The following is a 20,094-nucleotide window of genomic DNA, read 5'->3' on the forward strand; positions in this document are numbered from 1 at the left end:
AAGGACTGCCTATGTGAATGGAGAGAAGGGAACATATACAAGAGATGCTGTGAAGATAGAAAAAATAAGATTTATCAGTGGTTTGGGTATGTGAAGTGAGATCACCAATCTGGTCATCCTCTTCTAAACATACTCCATCTGAAAATACACTATATTTTGCTAAAACACACTGCTCAGAAATGAATTCACTACTCTCAAGATACCCTACCCATAGCAGAAACTATTGGAGAAACTCATTGTCTTTTATTCTGGATATTATGGATTTGTGTAAGGTAGTCTAGAATAACATTAACATCATAAGGTACAAAATCATGCTGTTGACTCATACCCATTAAAACCCACAGCTTTTTTACATAAGCTACTTGCTTGCCACCTTTCTCAACTTCTTTCCCATTCCATATAATACTTGTAGTTCACTTTTGGAATTCAGGTAAGGAACTTTATATTATATTTATATTTGCTGAAGTCTAAACCATGACTACAGTATCCTTCAAATCTATCAGTCCACTTATATAAAAATGTTAAAGAACAGTGATTTTGATGCCCAAAGAATTAATAAATTATCTATACCATTTGACCCCATAACATTACTATTAGGCTTGGTTCCCAAGATGATTAGGAAAAAAGAAAAAGAATCTAAATATTCTAAAATATCTGTAGATGTTCATTGTGTGGGGGTAAAGAATTGAAAATTACCCATTAATTGGAGAATGTTTGAACAAGTTGGTGATATATGATTATGATGGCATATTACTGATGAACTTAATGATCTTAGAAAAACAAGGAAAGGCTTCTATGAAATAATGAAGAATGAAAAGAGCAAAATCAAGAAAATGTTATATATGATAATATTTTTTGAGAATGAGTGATTAAGTTTTTTGACTATTGTAAATACCCAAATTAACTACAAAGGACGTATGAAAGTAGATTCCTTCTGCATCTAGAGAAAGAATTAATATGTGGTTTTATATATGTATATATGCTTGTATATGTATATATTTAATGGTAATTTCTAGGGTGGGGGAAGAGAAGAGAAAAAAGGAAAAATAGAGGGTAACTAGGTGGCGCAGTGGATAGAGCACCAGCCTTGGAGTTCAAATCTGCTTTCAGACACTTAACACTTCCTATCTGTGTGACCTGATCCCGGGCAAGTCACTTAACCTCAATTGCCTCAGCCAAAAAAAAAAAAAAAAAAAAAAAAAGTGACTTGCCCAGGGTCAGGTCACACAGCTAGGAAGTGCTGTAGCAAGGTAGATATCAAAATCCTGGCTCTTTTATTTGACAGTCAAGGCAAGGGACAGCCAATTAAATCAGCCCTGCACCAGGACTCGCTCATCTTCTTAAGGTGCAGGAAGGTTCTTCGTTCCTAGACTGTGGTTGATGTGGCATGGGACAAGGGCAAATGCCTAATTTGGTCTCATCACGTGATCAAGGCAGAAATGTTTGGAGTCTTGGAGCCATGCTTGTTATAGAGGGGTAAGGCATTAGGACTCAGGACTTAATTTTTTTTCCCCCCAAAGAAGAGTTTATTTATTTTTTTTTGCTGAGGCAATTGGGGTTAAGTGACTTGCCTAGAGTCACACAGCTAAAAAGTATTGAGTGTTAAGTGTCTGAAGCCACATTTGAACTCAGGTCAGGATTTATTCTAAGGCTGAGTATTTTGGTGGATAGGAGCTCAAAAGATCTTTGTTCCTAAACTGGTGGCCAGTGAAGAACAAAGAAACAGTCAAGGAGATGTACAGGTTCTGATCCTGCCTAAAGGACAAAGCAGGACTCAAAGGCCTTGGGCCAGGATGACTTTAGAGGATGAAAGTATGTTGAAATTTAATTTCCTGAGACAGGCCAGATCAGCAGTGAGTCCCATCTCACCAAGTCAGTGTAAACTATGAGGTCAAATCTGTGTCTTTGAATTAGCTTATTACTATTAGTCATATTTGTACATTTGTATATTGTATAAGGCCAAAGCTCTTCTTGTCAACTTTTCTGTAAATATTATATCCTCTGAATTACTTTTCCTTTCCATCTATATATATTTTTTAAACTATAGTGTGCCTGTATACTCTCTACTGTATTAGGCTCCTAAGCTCTAAGTAGCCAGTTTTCTCCTTCCCTTTTCCTTTTTCAGTTCAAAGTTATGTTGTTTAGATTTGCAAGAAAGTATGCTTTTGGCAGCTCTTTTTCAAATGCAGTCCATTCTTAAGAGTCTTTCATTTCTTTATTGTAATCTATGGCCTGGAACTATAAGTTGTTCTCTTGTTGGCTCTTCACTTTTCAAATATGACTTTGTTTTCTAAATCCTCCAAATTCAATCAGCATAAGTGATGAAAATGCCAACTATGCACCCAAAAGTTTCACCTTTTTGCCTAGAATGTCATAATCTTTAGCCTAGAATGTCATAATCTTTAGCAAGGTTTTCTAGGTTCCTTCTGTTGGCATAATTTGTCTCCACATAAATCATGACAAGGAGTTATTTGTTGATTGAATTGACAATTCTCAGAATGTTTTCTGCTGTATCCTGAATACATGCCCCAGGAAGTTGTCAACCCTATCGTTGACTCAGTAGTGACTCAGTAGTTTGTCTTGATATCCCTCATTAGAAGTCACCAACAATGCTACTCATTTCTTCTTACTTATGATCATTCTTTTAGAGACACTTCATTCTTTATTACAACTGGAGAATTACATTATTTGAAATTTTTCATTTTCTTCTCTAGAATAAAGATTTTGTACATATGTAAGCTTTGCATTGTACAACTAGAAACAAAAACAGCACACTTTTTTTGCAGGTCACAACAAAATTTTTCTTGCTCTCTATACTTGCTTGATCAAAGCAAATACCATAGTCAATTATTTAATTTTTAGCAGCAATCTTAGCTAATTCTTGTGGCTTTATCCTGTGACAAACTATCTGTTTGCAATATAAAAGCCACAGGACGCACAGAGATTTCAGGTTAGCTACTTTATTTCACCTAGTTACTGATTTCCAAATGTTTCCCTCTACTTTCCTGATAGATTCTCTGGTCTTGATGTAAGATGACAGCCTTTAACTTAGTTAGCAGATAGAAGCAAAAAAAGACACAAGCACAAACAATATAAAAGTATTGTCTCAGACCTACATACTGTTTTCATTTTGCTGATGCTCCCTAGAATTTTCCTTCTAATTCCATATATGTTGAATATATATGGTAGGTGAAGATAAATTTATTTAGCAGGAAACATAAAAAATGATACATACACAAGATAAAATCCACTGAATATTAGATCAAGAAAAGACTTTAGAATATAAAATGTTAGATCTAGAAGAGATCTTAGGTGAAAGAAGATACCTTAAAATGCAGAATGTTAGAATACAATAGTAGATGATAGAATAGATTTTTAAAGAATTAAAAATAAACTTACAACGTAGAATATTTATATAGTGCTTTACATAAATTATATTGTTTGGAAGATAGATCCCTGAAGTTTATCATCATTGTTTTCCTTTAGAGTTCAACTTAAGTGCCACTGTGCCCAGGAAACCTCCCTTATTATTTCTGGTTGTTACTGTTCTTCATTCCCTCAGATTATGAGAACTACTAAAGATACATGGAGAATGATGAAAACAAAGAGTTTAGAATGAACTGTGGATCTTCAGGTTCCTTTAAGAGGAATTCCAAGAACATGGATACCAACATGACATCAGGCAATATTCATCACAGATAAGACCCTTTTCCAACTAGTTCAACTGAACATTTATTTAATGCTTCTTATATGCTTGTTGGTTTAATCTCCTGGATGAAAGATCTAAATTTCCTTCTAAGATGTCCATTTCCTGATCTGTAAAATGAGGGAGTTTATAGATCATTGTTGGAATTGTAGATGGTCTCTAAAATCACTGTCTGGCTTAAAATTTCTAGATTTTAATTTTTTTGTTTGCTTTTGTTCAAAGGTCCTGTTCCAGCTCTCACATTCTATACTGAATATTTTAATTGGGAGTTCTGACCTATTTCTAGGCTTTGATAGGACAGACTTCATGTTTGAGTCCTAGTTGATTTGTCTATGTTGCACCTATGTATTATGTTCCTATGTCCTTGATATTGGTTTAGTCAGCTTCATATAGACAAGAAATGTAAGGCTCTCCTGATCATAATCAGTTTAGTAAATTTAATTTAATCTAAGTATGCAAGGTTAGCAAGTTTTCCTAATCACAGTGTTCTTGTGGTCAATAAGGCAGGGGTGGAGGGAGAGAGAGGTGTTCTACTTTGGGCCTTCTAATGACTTTTCCCTCCCTCACAAATCTCTCTGAATCTGTCCAGCAATGACAACAACACAAAGATATAAAAGGCAGTGACCCAGAGCTCTGTGTACTTGATCAGGGTAAGAATCTCACTGTACACCCCCACTATCACCTTGTGTTTACCTATGAGAACAAAGGAATGGAGAGCTAAACATATGTATGCCTGCAATAAACTGTTTCCTTTGCCATCCTTTGAGAACTAGTGCTCCTTTTCAGAGGCTCATCCATGATCTCACATTAACAGTCTATGTTCTAAAGTTCTGTTTAGCTCTAACATTTTTTTAGTCTAAGATCTAAGGTCCTTCCAGCTCTAACAGTTTATGCATCCATCATGCTTTAAAATTCTATATCCCATAATTCCTATAATTCCAAAATAGATTCAAAATGTCATCAAAGATAGCATATTCTTTAAAGTCTTTTTATAGGTAGCAGCTATTTTTAACTGTTTCTTTTTAATATAATATTTTCCCCAAATTACATTTAAGACAAAAAAAATACTTGTTTTTAAAATTTTTGAGTTCTAAGTTCTCTCCCTTATCCCAACCCACAATTAAGAAACCACATATGACATTAGGCAAAATATTTCCATAAAAGTAAAGTTGTAAAAGAAAATATAGATCTCCTACCTTAATAAAAATAAAAATCCTTAAGAAAAATTAAGTTTAAGAAAGAGAGAGAGAGAGAGAAAGAATGCTTCAATATGTATTCAGACACAAATCAGTTCCTTCTTTGGGTGTTCATAGGATTTTTCATCATAAGTCTTTCAGAGCAGTCATTGATGAGTTCTACTGAGAATAGCAAAGTCATTTATAGCTGTCATCCCAGAATATTGCTATTATTTTGCTTTGCTTGAATCTATATAGGACTTTCCAGGTTTTTCTGAGAACATCCTGTTTATCATTTCCCATAGAATAATATATTCTATTACAAACACATACCAGAGTTTATTAAGCCATTCCCCCAATAAATGGGCATCCCCCCAATTTCCAATTTTTTTTGCCCCGAAAAGAGAGCTGCTATACATATTTTAAAAAATATTTTAAAATGATTTAATTTTATTAGCTATTTCCCAATTTTTTACAATCACTTAAAAAAAATGTTGAGTTCCAAATTCTCCCTCCATCCTGCCCTACTTCTTTGAGAAGGCAAGCACTTTGATTTCAATTATGGGTGAGGTCATGCAAGACAAATTTTCATATCAGCCATGTTATAAAAGAAAACACAAGTAAAATAAAAATAACAAGAAAAGAAGAAGAAAAAATATGCTTCAATCTGCATTCAGAGTTCACCAGTCATTTTTCATCATGTGCTCTTTGGAGCTGTCTTGGATCATTGTCTTGATAAAAGTAACTAAGGCTTTATAGTTGATCATCCTCAAAATATTGCTGTTATTGTAGATAATGTTCTTTTGGTTCTGCTCACTTCATTTTGCATAAATTCATATAAGTCTTCCCAGGTTTTGCTGAAACCATGCTGCTCATCATTTCTTATAGCACAATAGTACTCCATCACACAATCAATTTATGATTATCCTCTTGAATTCTAATTCAATTCACCTAAAAAAACTGCTGTAAATGTTTTATACAAATTTTTTTCTCTTTGATATTTTTACAATAAAGATCTAGTAGTGATATTGTTGGGTCAAAATTCTATAGTCCTTTGGAAGTAGTTGCAAATTGTTCTCCAGAATGGTTGAATTAGTTCAACTCTAACAAAATGAGCATTAGTGTCCCAATTATTCCACATTCCACCCAATATTTGTCATTTTCCTTTTCTGTCATGTTAACATTCTGATAAGTATGAGGTGTTCCCTTAGAATTGTTTTAATTTGCATTTCTCTAATAATGATTAAGAGCATTTTTTCATGTGACTATTGACATCTTTGATTTCTCTATCAGCTGGGGAAAAGCTGTTATTTTAAAATTTGGCTCAGTTCTCTATATATTTAGGAAATGAAATCCGCATTACAGAAACTTCTTATAATATTTTTCCTCAGTTTCCTTTTTTTTTTTAAATTTTCACTCCACGTGGTTTGTGTGTATAAAAGCTTTTTAATTTCATGTGGTCAAAATTATCTATTTTACTTTTAAGATCATCTCTCTCTTATTTGATCATAAACTTTTTTTTTTGCAAATGTATTTTATTTTATTTTATTTTATTTTTTGTAACTTTTTATTGACAGAATCCATGCCAGGGTAATTTTTTTTACATTATCCCTTGCACTCACTTCTGTTCAATTTTCTTCCATACCCCCACCCCTCCCTAGATGACAAGCAGTCCTATATATATTGAATATGTCCTAGTATATCCTAGATACAATATATGTGTGCAGAACCGAGACAGTTCTCTTGTTGCACAGGAGAATTGGATTCAGAAGGTAAAAATAACCTGGGAAGAAAAACAAAATGCAAACAGTTTACATTCATTTCCCAGTGTTTTTCTTTGGGTGTAGCTGCTTCTGTCCATCCTTGATCAATTGAAACTGAATTAGGTCTCTTTGTCAAAGAAATCCACTTCCATCAGATTACATCTTCATACAGTATGATTGTTGACGTATATAACGATCTCTTGGTTCTGTTCATTTCACTTAGCATTAGTTCTTAATTCTCCAAGTCTCTCTTGTTTCATCCTGGGTCATTTCTTACAGAACAATAATATTCCATAATATTCATATACAAATTTCCCAACCATTCTCAATTAAAATCCCTCGTTTCCAACTTCTAGCCACTACAAACAGGACTGCCCAAACATTTTGGCCAATACTGGTCCCTTTCCCCTTCTTTAATATCTCCTTAGGGTATAAGCCCAGTAGAAACACTGCTGGATCAAATATGCACAGTTTGATAACTTTTGGGCATAATTCAGATTTCCAGAATGGTTGGTTAGTTCACCTCCACCAACAATTAATCATTTCCCAGTTTTCCGCTCCCCTCCAACAATCATCATTATTTTTTCCTGTCATCTTAGAATCGACGGGTGTATTTATCGGTTGTCTTAATTTGTTTCTCGTTAATAATGATTTGGAACACTCTTTCTATGAGTGGTAATAATTTCAATTTCATCATCTGAAAATTGTCTTTATATCCTTTGACCATTTATCAATTGGAAAATAGTTTGGTTTCTTATAAATTAGAGTCAGTTCTCTATATATTTTGGAAATGAGGCCTTTTCAGAACCTTTAACTGTGAAATTTTTCCCGGCTTCCTTTAATCTTATTTACATTAGTTTTGTTTTACAAAGGCTTTTAATTTGTTAATCAAAATTTTCTATTTTGTGATCAATATTGGTCTCTATTTGTCAGTCCAAAATTTCTTCCTCCTCCATGGTCGAGGAAAAAACTTCCTATGTTCCTTCAATTTGTTTATAATCTGTTCTTTATTCAAATCATGGAATTTTGATCTTTCTTTAAATATTTAAAATAAATTTCGTTATCCCAGGTTTTGTCAAATAATAATTCTTATCCCAAAAGTTGGATCTTTGGTTTGTCAAACCTAAATTCTATATTGACTTCTGCGTGAACCTAACCTGTTCCACTGATCAACTAATCTTTTTTAGCCCCTGGTTTTGGTGACCCTTTATAATATAGTTTTAGATCAGGTACAGCTACCACCTTCATTTGATTTTTTTCATTAATTCTTTTGAGATTCTTGACCTTTTTTATTCCATATGAATTTTGTTCTTATTTTTCTAGATCTTAAAATATTTTCTTGGTCTGTTGGTTAGCACTAAATAAATAGATTAGTTTAGGGATATTGCTTTTTATTATATTCCCACTTATCAGGGAACTAATATTTCCAATTGTTTTCTGACTTTATTTGTGTGGAAAGTTTTTGTAATTTTGCTCATATAATTCCTGACTTTCCTTTGGGAAAGATTCCCAAATTTTTATGTTAAACAGTTATTCTGAATGGAATTTCTCTTTTTCGCGCTGTTGGATTTTGTTGTGATGTTTAAAATCTGAGGATTTTTGGGGGTTTATTTTTATAACCCAACTTTGCTAAAGTTATGGTTATTTCTAATAGGTTTTATAGAATCTCTAGGGTTCTCTAAGTATACCATCATATCATCTCAAAAGGTGATAGTTTGGTTTCTCCCCCTATTCTGATTCCTTTAATCTCTTTTCAACTCTTATTGCCAAGGCTGTGTTTCTAATACAATTTGAATAATAATGGTGCATTGGGCCCTTCCTCCAGATCTTATGGGAAAAGATTATGTTTCTCCATTGCATAGATCATAAACTCTTTAACCATAGGTCTAACAAGTACATTTCCCATGTTCCCCTAATTTATTTATAATATTATTACCCTTTATGTCTAAAACATTTATCCATTTTGACCTTATTATCTTGGTATGTGGTATGAGATATTGGTCTAAGCTTAGTTTCTGACAAACTATTTTCCAGTTTTCCCAGAAATTTTTGACAGATGTTAGATTTTTTACTCCAAAAGCTTGACTCAAGTTTATCAAACACTAGATTACTATGATCATTTAGTACTGTGTATATTGTATCCTAATCTATTCCAGCGATCTCCCACTCTATTTCTTAGTCAGTACCAGAATGCTTTTATGATTACCATCTTGTAATCTAATTTGAAATTTGGAACTGCTAGACCATCTTCCTTAATATTTTTTTCATTGATTTACTTAATATTCTTAACATTTGTTTTTTTCTGAATGAATTTATTTTTTTACAATTTTTTTCTAGCTCTATAAAACAGTTCTTTGGTAGTTTGATTGATATGGTACAGATAAGTAAATTAATACAGGTAGAATTCTTATTATATTGGTTGGCTTATCCATGAGCAATTAATGTTTTTCCAATTGTTTAGATCTGCCTTTATTTGTATGTATTTTTTGTATTTTATATTTTGTATTTCTGTTCTCTGGGTTTGTTTTACTAGATAGATTCTGATGTATTTTATATTGTCTGAAATTATTTTTAATGTAATTTCTCCTATTTCTTCTTGCTGGGTTTTGTTAGTAGTATATAGAGATGCTAATGATTTACATAATTATATTTTATATCCTGCAACTTTGCTGAAGTTGTTTCAAACAGCTTTTAGTTGATCTTTGTAAAAAATTTTTTTCTAATTACATGTAAAAATTTTAATACTCTTAAAAAAAAATGACATTTCCAAATTTTCTCTCTCCTTCCCTCCTTCACTTTGCCTTCATTGAGATTTTTAGTTGATTCTTTAGGGTTCTTTCATATCATCTGCAAAGACTGATAGCTCCCCGTCCCCCCACCATTGCCTATTTTTATTTAAAAAAATTTTTTGTCTTATTGCTATAGCCAGAATTTCTAGTACAATATTGAGTAATGGTGGTAATGATGGAAATTCTTAATTCACTCTTAATTTTGTGAAGGCTTCAAATTTATTGTGATTACAGATAATGTTTGTTCTTGGTTTTCGAGAGATACTACTTATCATTTTAAGAGAGGTTCCACTGATTTTTATGATTTCTAATGCTTTTAATAGGAATGGGTGTTGCATTTTTCAAAAATTTTTCTGCATCATAATACGACTTTTTATTTGATATGATCAATTATGCTGATAATTTTCCTAACATTGAACCAGCCTTGCTTTCTTAGAACAAATCTTAACTCTGCAGTATATGATCTTCATGATGCTAGTATTTTAATCTCTTTGTTAGTATTTTAATAAAAATTTTTGCATCAATATTCAGTAAGGAAATTGATAATTTTTTCTCTTCCTGTTCTAAGTATCAAAATCATATTTATATCATAAAAGGAATTTGGTAGGACTGCTTTACAGATTTTTTCAAATGGCTTAGATAGTATTGGGATTTCCTTAAATGTTTGGTAGAATTCATTTGTGAATCCATCTGGTCCTGGCAACTTTTTCTTAGGGAGCTCAATCATGGTTTGTTTAATTTTTTTCTAAAATAAGGTTATTTAAGTTTTCTATTTCTTCTGCTGCTAATCTGGGCAGTAAATGTTCGCCCAGTTCAGTTAATTTGTCAGTTTTACTGGCATATAATTGGACAAAATAACACAACAGTTGTATAAATTTCATTTTCATGGATACTAAATTCACCCTTTTTATTTTTGATACTAGCAATTTGGTTCCTTTCTTTCTTTTAAAAATCAAATTAATGTCATTCCTATTTTTTTTCATAAATCAGCTTCTAGTTTATTTCTTAGATAAATGTTTTTGTCTTTATTTTAAATTTTATTAATTTCTTGATTTTTAGGATTTTCATTTTGTTATTTAACAAGATTTAAAATGTTTCTTGTTCTTTTTCTTTTAGTTGCATGCTAAATTTACTGATCTGCTCTTTCTCTCTTTTATTGCTGTACACATTTAGAGATATTAATTTCCCCCAAATATTACTTTGATTGCACCCCAGAAATTTTGGAATGTTGTCTCATTCTCTTTAATGAAATTATTGTTTCTATGCTTTGGCCTTGGATCCATTTATTCTTTAGGATTAGATTCCAATTAATTTTTAATCTGCTTTCATAGCCTTTATCAACTGTAATTTCACTGCATTTTGATCTTAAAAGGGCATATTTAATATTTCTGTTTTTCTGTGTTTGGTTGTGAAATATTTTTGCCTTAATACATGATCAGTTTTTGTGAAGGTGCCATGTACAGCTGAGAAAAAGGTATTCTCCTTTCTATACCCATTCAGTTTTCTCTAGAGCCCTATCATTCTATTTTTTCTAAGATTGTATTCATAGCTTTGACTTCTTTCTTATTTATTTTATGTTTAGATTTATCTGCCTCTGAGAAGGGAAATTTGAGGTCCTTTACTAATACAGTTTAATTCATTTAACTTTTCCTTTAAGAATTTGTATGCTATGCCATTTGATGCATATAAATTTAATAGTGATATTACATCACTGTCTATAATGCATTTTTAACAAGATGTTGTTTCCTGGCTTATCCCTTTTAATTAGATCTATTTTTGTTTTTGCTTTGCTGAGATAATAACTACTATCACTGCTTTAAAAAATTTTTTTCAACTGAAGCATAATAGATTCTGCTCCAGTCCCTTATGTTAACTATGTGTCTCTCTGTTTAGAATGAGTTTCTTGTAAATATCATATTGTGGAATTCTGGTTTTTAGTCTATTCTGTTATCTACTTCCATTTTATAAGTGACTTCATCTCATTCACATTCATAGTTACAATGACTAACTGTGCATCTCTCCCTGCTATTTTCTTTTGTTTATGTTCTTTTTATCCTGTTCCTCCTTTAAAGTCTGTTTTGCTTCTGATCACTGACTTCTTTTATCTGCCTTCCCTTTTATCACTGTCTTTTCTTTTACATCTTTCCCTTCCTACTTTCCTGTTGTTTTCTTTTTTAAGCCAATGCAGATATAAAAAAGGTTTGAGCATTCCCATTTTATCTTTCACTTTAAAAAGCTCTTCCTTGTGGACTTTTTTAATGTGAGATAATTTTCTTCATTTTTCTTCTCTCTTAATCCTTCCTCCCAGGGCATTACTCTTTCTTCTCTATTACTTAACTTATCTGAGTCACTCCCATACCCTCTTTCTATGTAAAATCCTTCTAAATGTCTGAATAAGGATAAAGTTCTTAAAAGATACATATATTATTTTCCATATAGAAAGGTCCTTTATGATTTCTATTTTATATTTCCCTTTTTGTGTTCCCCTTGAGTTTTGTGTTTGAAAGTCATGTTTTCTATTCAGTTCTGGTCTTTTTATCAGGAATGCTTGAAAAGTCCTCTATTTCATTAAATATCAATTTTCCCCCCTTGAAGGTTTATACTCAGTTTCTTGGTTTTTTTTTTTTCCTTCCAGAATATTGTATTCTAAGCTCTCTGATCCTTTAATGCTGCAGATGCTAAATCTTGTGAGATCCTGAGACTGTGGCTCCATGATATTTAAATGGTTTTTTCTTGCTGCTGTTAGTATTTTCTCTTTGAACTGGGAACTCTGAAATTTGTCTATAATATTCCTAGGATTTCTTTCAGGTGGTGATCAGTGGATTCTTTCAATTCCTATTTTACCCTCTGATAATAAGATATTGAAGCAGGGTTTTTTTATATATAATTTCTTGAAATATAATATTTAGTTTTCTTTTTTTCTTTTCATCATGGCTTCTGGGTAATCAAATAATGTTTAAATTGTCTTTCTGCAATCTATTTTCCAGGCCAGTGGTTTTCCCAATGAAGTATTTCACATTTTCTTCTTCTTTTTTCATTCTTCTGACTTTGCTTTATTGTTTCTTGATGTCTCATGAAGTCATTAGTTTTCACTTGCCCAAATTTAATTTTTAAGGAATTATTTTCTTTGGTGAGCTTTTGTACCTCTTTTTCCACTTGGTTAATTCTTTTTAAAAAGATGTTATTTTCTTAGTATTTATTTGTGCTTCTTTTAATCAAGATGTTAATTGTCTTTTTTGTTTTCAATTTTCTTCCTTTGCTTTAATTTCTTTACCTAATTTTTCCTCTACTACTCTGATTTTGGAAATCATTTTTTAGTTCTTCCAGGATTTTTTTGTTGAGCTTGTGTTCAATTAACTTTTTTTTTCTTTCAGGGTTTGTTTGTAGCTATTTTGGCTTTATTTGTCTTCTTCTTAGTTTGTGTCTTGATTTTCCCTGCCATCATAGTAGCTTTTTGTGGTTAGTTTCTTTTTTGTTATTCATTTTCCCATCCTATTTCTTGGTTTTAAATATTTTGTTAACTTTGGTCTCTTCCTCTCTTGAGGGAAAGGGAAGAACTGCGAATCATGCTTCAGCCTTTTTCACACTGCTGTTTTCAGAACTAATTTCTAGAAGCTCAGAAGTTTTTAGTGCTTCTGTGTTGGTGTGTTCCATGGAAAAGTGTGGTCATTGCTCTCCTGGTCTGCATTCTAATCCTTACCCCAAAAGGACCTCTGATCCCTTGGGATTACAATTGATATTGCTCCTCAGAGCACTCAAGGTCCTTGATCCTTTAGGGCCAGAAGTGATATAATCCCTCAGGGCTTCCACTTCCTCTTAATTAAAAGTGCTCTTCTCTGCCCTTGAACTGATCAAGAATTAGATATTGACAATGGAATTGCCAAACAGTGTCTAGTCCTGAAGCTACTACTAACGTAGAAGTAACCTGTAATCTCTTTCTGACCACTTGCCAGATCCCCTTATCATCTCTGGCTTGAGAGTTTCCAAAGCTACTGCTGCTTCTGTCACCACAACTTAGTCTTACCACTGGTGTTTGATCCACTACGTTCTAGCTCACCCTCCTTCCCTGTGTCAAAGATCTCTCTTTCTAATCTCCTGTGTTGTCTTGGGTTGGAGGAATGCCTCACTCTAACATTCTGTTGGCTGTTCCATTTGAGATGTTATTTGAAAATTGTTTGGGGGTGAATGTTGGAAGAACTCGGCTAAGTGCTTCTCTACTCTGCCATTTTGGCTAGACTCCTGGAAATCAACCGCAGCTATGTATTTTAAAGGAGATGGTGTACACACACTCACATACACACACACACACACACACACACACACACACACGTGACTTAAAAACTTAAAATGGAAATGTTTTTGAATACTTCATTCAATAAATTGTTTGCCAAATACATTTCAACATGGTTTCATGCCAGATAGAGAAAACACATAAAAGTTGAGTAGCTTGCCTAAGCATATGTACTGAATCAGAAAGGGAAACAAAAACAGAACCCAGTTGTTGATCAAATAGCTTGAAGTCAATGTGGATCTTAATTATAACACTATAGTCAGCTGGTAAATAGAAAGTAGATGGAAAATCATCCAAAAACCATGTATTCATTGAATTGGCAAAAAGTTTGAAAATAGGAGTAAAGATCTAGGTAATTAGGGGGAAATGTGTCTTTAAATTGTGCTAATTAATTGTATGGGTAGAAATCACTTTGTAATGTAGGATCAATGTACAGCAAAGTGTACAACATGTACATCAGGGATCTTTAATTTTTTTGTGTGTCATGAACCCCTCTGCAGTCGGGTGAAAACTGTGGACCTCTTCTTAGAATAATGTTTTTAAATACATATTTTTTCAAAGTTTATCTCCCCTAGCTCAGGAACCCCTTTTCTAGATCGTCCCTTCAATCTCTAACATCCTAGATTCTGTGGTCCAGCATTTTATATTCCAAACTCCCCTCCAGCTCTAAACATTATGCTATATTATGTGAAATAACAGTCTGTTTTATAAGGTCCTTTCTGGCTCCAATATTACATGATTCTAAGAACCTGTGAATTCAGTGACCTCTCTTTCCTATGTGTTTATTTTGCAAATAATACAGATTTGAGGAGAGAACTTTTTGTAATTGTAGTTTAAGGGCTCAGGACAATTCTTCTATTGAGCACAACTTATGTTTTTCATAGGCAATACTTTATTATTCTTTCTTTCCCTAAATTCTGGAAGTTTTAGGAATCAAGATTTGTGACACAGACAAGAATACCTTAGAGAAAAACACTATATAGTAGACAGAAAGACCCACAAGCAATATCATGCCTGGTCACTCTAAGCAAAGTTTAAAGAGTTGAGTGTATATCAATCCAGCTTATTGCTATTTAACTCACAAGTCTGCTGTGGAGAAAGTGGTTTGTAAACATTAAAATACTAAAGAAAAAAGTTATTTTTATTATTATACTTCTCTATGGATTACTATCAGGGTACTTTTGATTGTCTTCAGATTATCAAGCAATTTCAGTCAAAAATCTTCAACCATTATCTAGTAGTCTGTGGTACATAGCATGTTTCTGCATTGTGCTCACTAAGCAGAATGGTATCTCTTTTAATTATTCTGTTAAGAAGTCCAGAAGTTGGAAAGTCCCTGAAAATCTAATTATTACCTAAATAATGATAATAGCAACAATCATTATGGCTTACATATATATTCATGTATTTTGCTTTATAAAAGTATTATTATATAATAGTTAGAGCTAGGAGGGATCAATTCCTTCCTGTCACTCTATTTCCCCCCTTCCATTTTACTTTAAGCCTCCAGGCTTAAAGAATTTAAATGCCTTGCTCAGTGTCACCCATGAATCAAGCAGTAGAGCTGACCCAGAGCCTCTGCTTCCAAATATAGCACTCTATCAACAGGTACTTTAACCCTCACAATAGACTTGTAAATTATGAAGTGCAATCCTTAGCAACCTCATTTCATAAAAGAAATAGAATATTAGAAATATGATGTTGCTCAACATTTTATACCTATTAAATGATGGATTCAGGATTCCAAAACAGCTCTTTTGACTGACTCTAGATGCTTGCTTTCTGGGCACAGTTTCTTAACCAACAGAACAAAGATTCTCCTCAAAGAGATGCTTCTCACTGGTGAAATGTATCCAGAGTATGAGATGTTCATGTTAGAACTGGCTCAGTGCTGATAATTAGATGTATTTATTTGATGATGTGTAGTCAAGGGCTTTGAATCCCTAGTTTATTTAATAATGTCCTCATTTGGATTTTTTATTTTGACTGGAAATTAAAATCCCATCACATCCATTTTTTAAAAATAAAAATTACAACTATATTGGCATACCAGAGTGTATTGAATTACATGTTATTAAATTTCATCAGGATGCAAAGTACTTATTAGTATTCTAACAGAGAATAAGTGAGGATATTGTTAAATGGCATTATATTTTCCAAGTGTCTCATTTTGTATATTTGCTTGCTTTTTAAATATTTCCTTTTCATAACCTAGATGCTATTTAATTATCTATGTCTTCCCAGACAAGTTTATTTTCATTCAAATAGTTATCAATACTGATACTTAGGTATCAATATTTAGAGTTGGCTGAAGTTTGGGGTTGCTATCATGAAGAAAACATATATGCTAAGTGTGATGGTACATGTCTGTAATTCCTTCAGGAGCAGGGAAAGCTGAAGCTGGTGTGAATTGCTTGAGCTCAAGAATCTGTGTTATAGTGTTCTAATTTCATTAACTGTTCACACAAAGTCTGGCATCAATATAATGAACCCCAAGAGCAGGAGGTCAGTAAGTTGCCTAAAGAGGGGCAAACTGGCCCAGTTTGAAAATAGAATAGGTTAGAAAGCTCTCATAGTAATTAGTAATAGGATTAGGCTGTGAGTGATCACTATTTCCAGCCTTGGTAAAATAGGGAGATAAGAGAAAACACATCATTAGTCCTTCAAAACTATATTGTAAAATATTGGAAGATAGGTAAACAGATAGTCATTTTGATATGATGCTTAGGAACCTAGAATTGTGAATCTCAGAATGAAAAAGAACATAGAATATAGAATGTTAGAGCTAGAATTCTTCAAGCACAAATGTTAGCTCATAGAGTGTCAGAGCTAGAACACAGAATATTAGAACACAAAAAGAGCTGAACAGAGACTTAGAATACATATGGTTAAGACTGAAATATGCTTTAGAAATCCTGCATTAGAACATTGAAAGCATACCTAGAGATCATCTACAGGGTATCAACTCTTATTTGAACATTCCTGAGAAGGAATAATCCAGCCTCCACTTGAAGACTTTTTATGTCTCATGAGACAGCCCATGAAATTGTTGGACATATCTGATCATCAAATATATTGAAAAGTTAAGGGTAAGAAAATTGAATCTTTTAGATGATAAAATTTCTATTATTAAAAAAAATCCTTGAAGCCATTCCTTAAAGCAGATAGAATATATTTATTATCTTTCTCTTTTCAGATATATTTGATACCATTTGAAGAAATCATTGAATAAATCGTTGTCAGGAGATCTGTATTCCAGTTCTGGTGCTGCCATTTTAGCCCTATCATGATTAGCAAGTCACTTTTCATCTCTAGGACAGGTAAGTGGCAGAGTGAATAGAGTCATGTTCCAGAGTTCAAATTTGACCTCTAACACTTAATAGCTGTGTGCCATTGGGCAAGTCTCTTAACTTTGTTTGGTTCAGTTTTCTCATTTGTAAAATGAACTGGAAAAAGAAATGGCAAACTATTGCAGTATCTTTGCTAAGAAAACCTTAAATGGGGTTTACAAAGAGTTTGACACAATTGAAAAAATGACTTTACAACAAAATTACTCCCCGAAGATTCAATTTCATCATCTGTCAAATGGAACCAATATTTATACTGTTTATTATTCATCACCCCCCCCCAAAGCCAGGATTATGATGACAAATTAAAAAATGGACATGAAAATACTTTGAAAACCATCAAGTTCCATTTAAACAGAAGATTATTAATAGTATTATCTGACCTCTGAAAGTCTGAAGACAAAACTATGGCTTTCTGTTGACTCCAATAAAAGACAGTTATTTTAGTAACAGACAGTGACAGACAATGAGACAAAGGGGAAAGTACTGGGCTTGGAATCAAGAAGACCTGAGTTTAAATTTTGTCTTAGACACTGACTGATAATGTAACTCTGGGTAATTTTTTCAACTTTTCTGGGGCTCAGATTCTTCTTTGTAAAATAAAGGGACTGGTCTTGATGACTTCTGAATTTTTTCCAGACCTTTGAACTTTGGAGTCAGCAGAGGTGGGATAGCTTGATCACTAACTCTACTTATTACCTTGGGTAGTCAATTATCTTTTCTTAGGTTCAGCATCTTATGTATAAAATAAAAGATTTTATAAATCTATTATTATTAGACTAAATGGTTAAAGGTCTAATATCTTATGACTCTATGTTTTAAGAACCTTTTGTGTTCCAACATTTTGTGACCTAATTCTATGATTTATGACACTGAATTGCTTGAGGACAGGGGCTGTCTTTTGTGCTTTTTTTTTCTTTTAGTATCCCCAACATTTAGCATAGTGCCTGACACATAGTAGGCATTTAATACTATGTTTCTTTCTGGCTCTAATAGCATTCAATTCCTAAGCTTCAATATAACTCTTCTCAGGAAACATGAAAGCCAGATTCCCACCACTATCAGTAACTCCTTTGTCTTCCATTTCAGAGTAGTCGAATGATTTCTCTCTTCATTTCATAACCACAGGAAAGCAAAATGGTTGAAGTTTGTATTAGTGTACTGGCCACAAAGTCAGTTGTGCCCAAAGAAGTTTCCCTAACTTTGCCCTAAGAGAATTATTCATATTTTTTGGTCTCATACGACACTTAGAGACTGTAGTCACCAGCTTGCTACAGATACCCATTCAGAAACAAATTTTCTCTTTTGTCATCTAAGCTGGAGATAATAATTTACCTGGCTCTCAAGTGATATCTTTCCATGAAGGTTCCAGGGCTCTATTACTAGACTTCTCTGTAAAGTAAGGATTGCTAAAATCAAATGTTCCCAGCTCAGCTCTGCTTATTGACAGCCTACTCATCTTGCAAGGCCCAGCTCAAATGATGCCTTTTCCATTCGTTTATCCTTCCTAAAATCTCATAGCACTTTGTATTCTTTTTATATACTCTAAATTCTAGTCATTTCCTAGAATCAAATTCTCATTTATATTATATATTTTTTTATCTTTTTATCACTCATAAGCTAATGACTTTTTATAATGTAGGGACTGAGTATTATATTTGCAAGTATATCGAATATATTAAGTGTTTAATCAGTATTTGCTGAATGAATGAATGGTTTTGGAAAAGTAAGTATGGCAGAAGGGTATGCTGGAAAGAATGCTGGAATTTGAAGTTGGACAACCTGGACTAGAGTCTTGGTTTTAATATTTATTTTTTGTGTGTGTTTGTCAACAAATTATTGTACCTCTCTTGTCCTAAGTTCCCTCATTTGTAGGATGGGAAGGATCAAAGTACTCCTACTATTTACCTCACAGGAATGTTGAGCTATATTATTTACAGCTCATGATTCTGCTTGTTAGACTGTGCTAAAAATAAGTTCTTTCTTCATTTCTCCATCTGGGTCAGCAAAAGTAAAAACACACTAGCAGACCCCAAAAAAACCTCACCCCAGGAAAGCATATCCTGGACAGCTCTAAGCTAGGCCTCCTACTACAGAGCAATTTAAGATGCAACCAGAACTTGAAAAGCTAATCCTGAATGAACAATGGGCCAGATGGTGATGTTAGTGGGAAGCAATAAACATGATAAATAGCTTCCTACTGCTGCACCCGATCAATTTCAATATTTAATAATTCCGCTCTACCCCCTCCCCCTCATCCTGGCCTCTCCCCACTGCAGAATCCTGCTATCATCTGTATTTGGCTCTGGAGCCAAACACTTCTTTTGCTTTTATGAAAGCATCAGCAGAAATTTCAGTGTGTGATTGTGACACAGAGCTCTAAGTCCTCAAATGATAATTAATCAGAATACTTACCCTGAAGGAGCTGGATTTCAAGTCTCTCTCCCTACTGCCAATGCAAAGATTGTAAAGCAGCTGCCAAACGCAGCCTTGTGATAGAGGCTCTCACCTTGTTCAGCCAATGAATTGCATTATTCAGTGAACTTGGATTTCATTTCAAAAACAAAAATTAGGGGAGGGGATAAATTGGGTAATCACTCTAGGGCCAATGAGCAGGGTTAGCAACTTTTAATCGTGCTTATTGTTAAAAATGAAAACTACTAACTCCTCTCTTACTAAGTAAAGTAATGTTAATGGTGATAGCTAGCAGGGGTGAACCACAAAAAAGGACAGACATTAATATGAGACAATTAGTAAGATTTCCTAGGAAGAAAGAATTGTGGGATGGATGTGTTAATAGTCAAAATGTGGTGTGAAGGCCTTGTCTGTGTTCCCACCAAGAGATATGCCCCTTGGTGGAAGAGATGAGGGAGAATGTTTCTGAAACCGTTTTCTGAAGTCTGTGGTCATGATGACCCTTGCTTTCTGAGACATCATAGATAATGTGAATCTTTTCTGCTCAGAAGTAAAGATTAGGCCTGTGAAGGAAAATTTTCAATAAGTTTTTTCCCTTGAAGTATTAA

The 20,094-nt window shown here is 33.3% G+C and overlaps 1 protein-coding gene and 1 long non-coding RNA gene across 6 annotated transcripts in view; one reads left to right on the plus strand and one right to left on the minus strand.

The window, feature by feature from the left end:
- TTLL11 (tubulin tyrosine ligase like 11) overlaps nucleotides 1-20,094 on the minus strand; it is a 237,202-nt gene that overhangs the window by 18,035 nt on the left and 199,073 nt on the right. Inside the window, exon 11 of one of the 5 annotated variants that reach the window (XM_031954236.1) lies at nucleotides 17,199-20,049. The exons of the other annotated variants lie outside the window; for them this stretch is intronic. Within the exon in view, the coding sequence (XP_031810096.1) occupies nucleotides 19,865-20,049 (185 nt within the window). The 3' untranslated portion in view covers nucleotides 17,199-19,864. Of the gene's footprint in view, nucleotides 1-17,198; nucleotides 20,050-20,094 lie in introns of those variants that run through there. 5 annotated transcript variants of the gene reach the window in all.
- The window catches only part of LOC116421735, a 56,458-nt gene continuing 52,850 nt past the window's right edge, over nucleotides 16,487-20,094 (plus strand). Inside the window, exons 1-2 of the long non-coding RNA XR_004232237.1 lie at nucleotides 16,487-16,813; nucleotides 16,921-17,044. This is a non-coding gene — a long non-coding RNA (uncharacterized LOC116421735). The remainder of the gene's footprint in view (nucleotides 16,814-16,920; nucleotides 17,045-20,094) is intronic.

This window comes from Sarcophilus harrisii, chromosome 2 (genome assembly GCF_902635505.1).
Source record: "Sarcophilus harrisii chromosome 2, mSarHar1.11, whole genome shotgun sequence".
NCBI classification, from domain to species: Eukaryota; Metazoa; Chordata; class Mammalia; order Dasyuromorphia; family Dasyuridae; genus Sarcophilus; species Sarcophilus harrisii.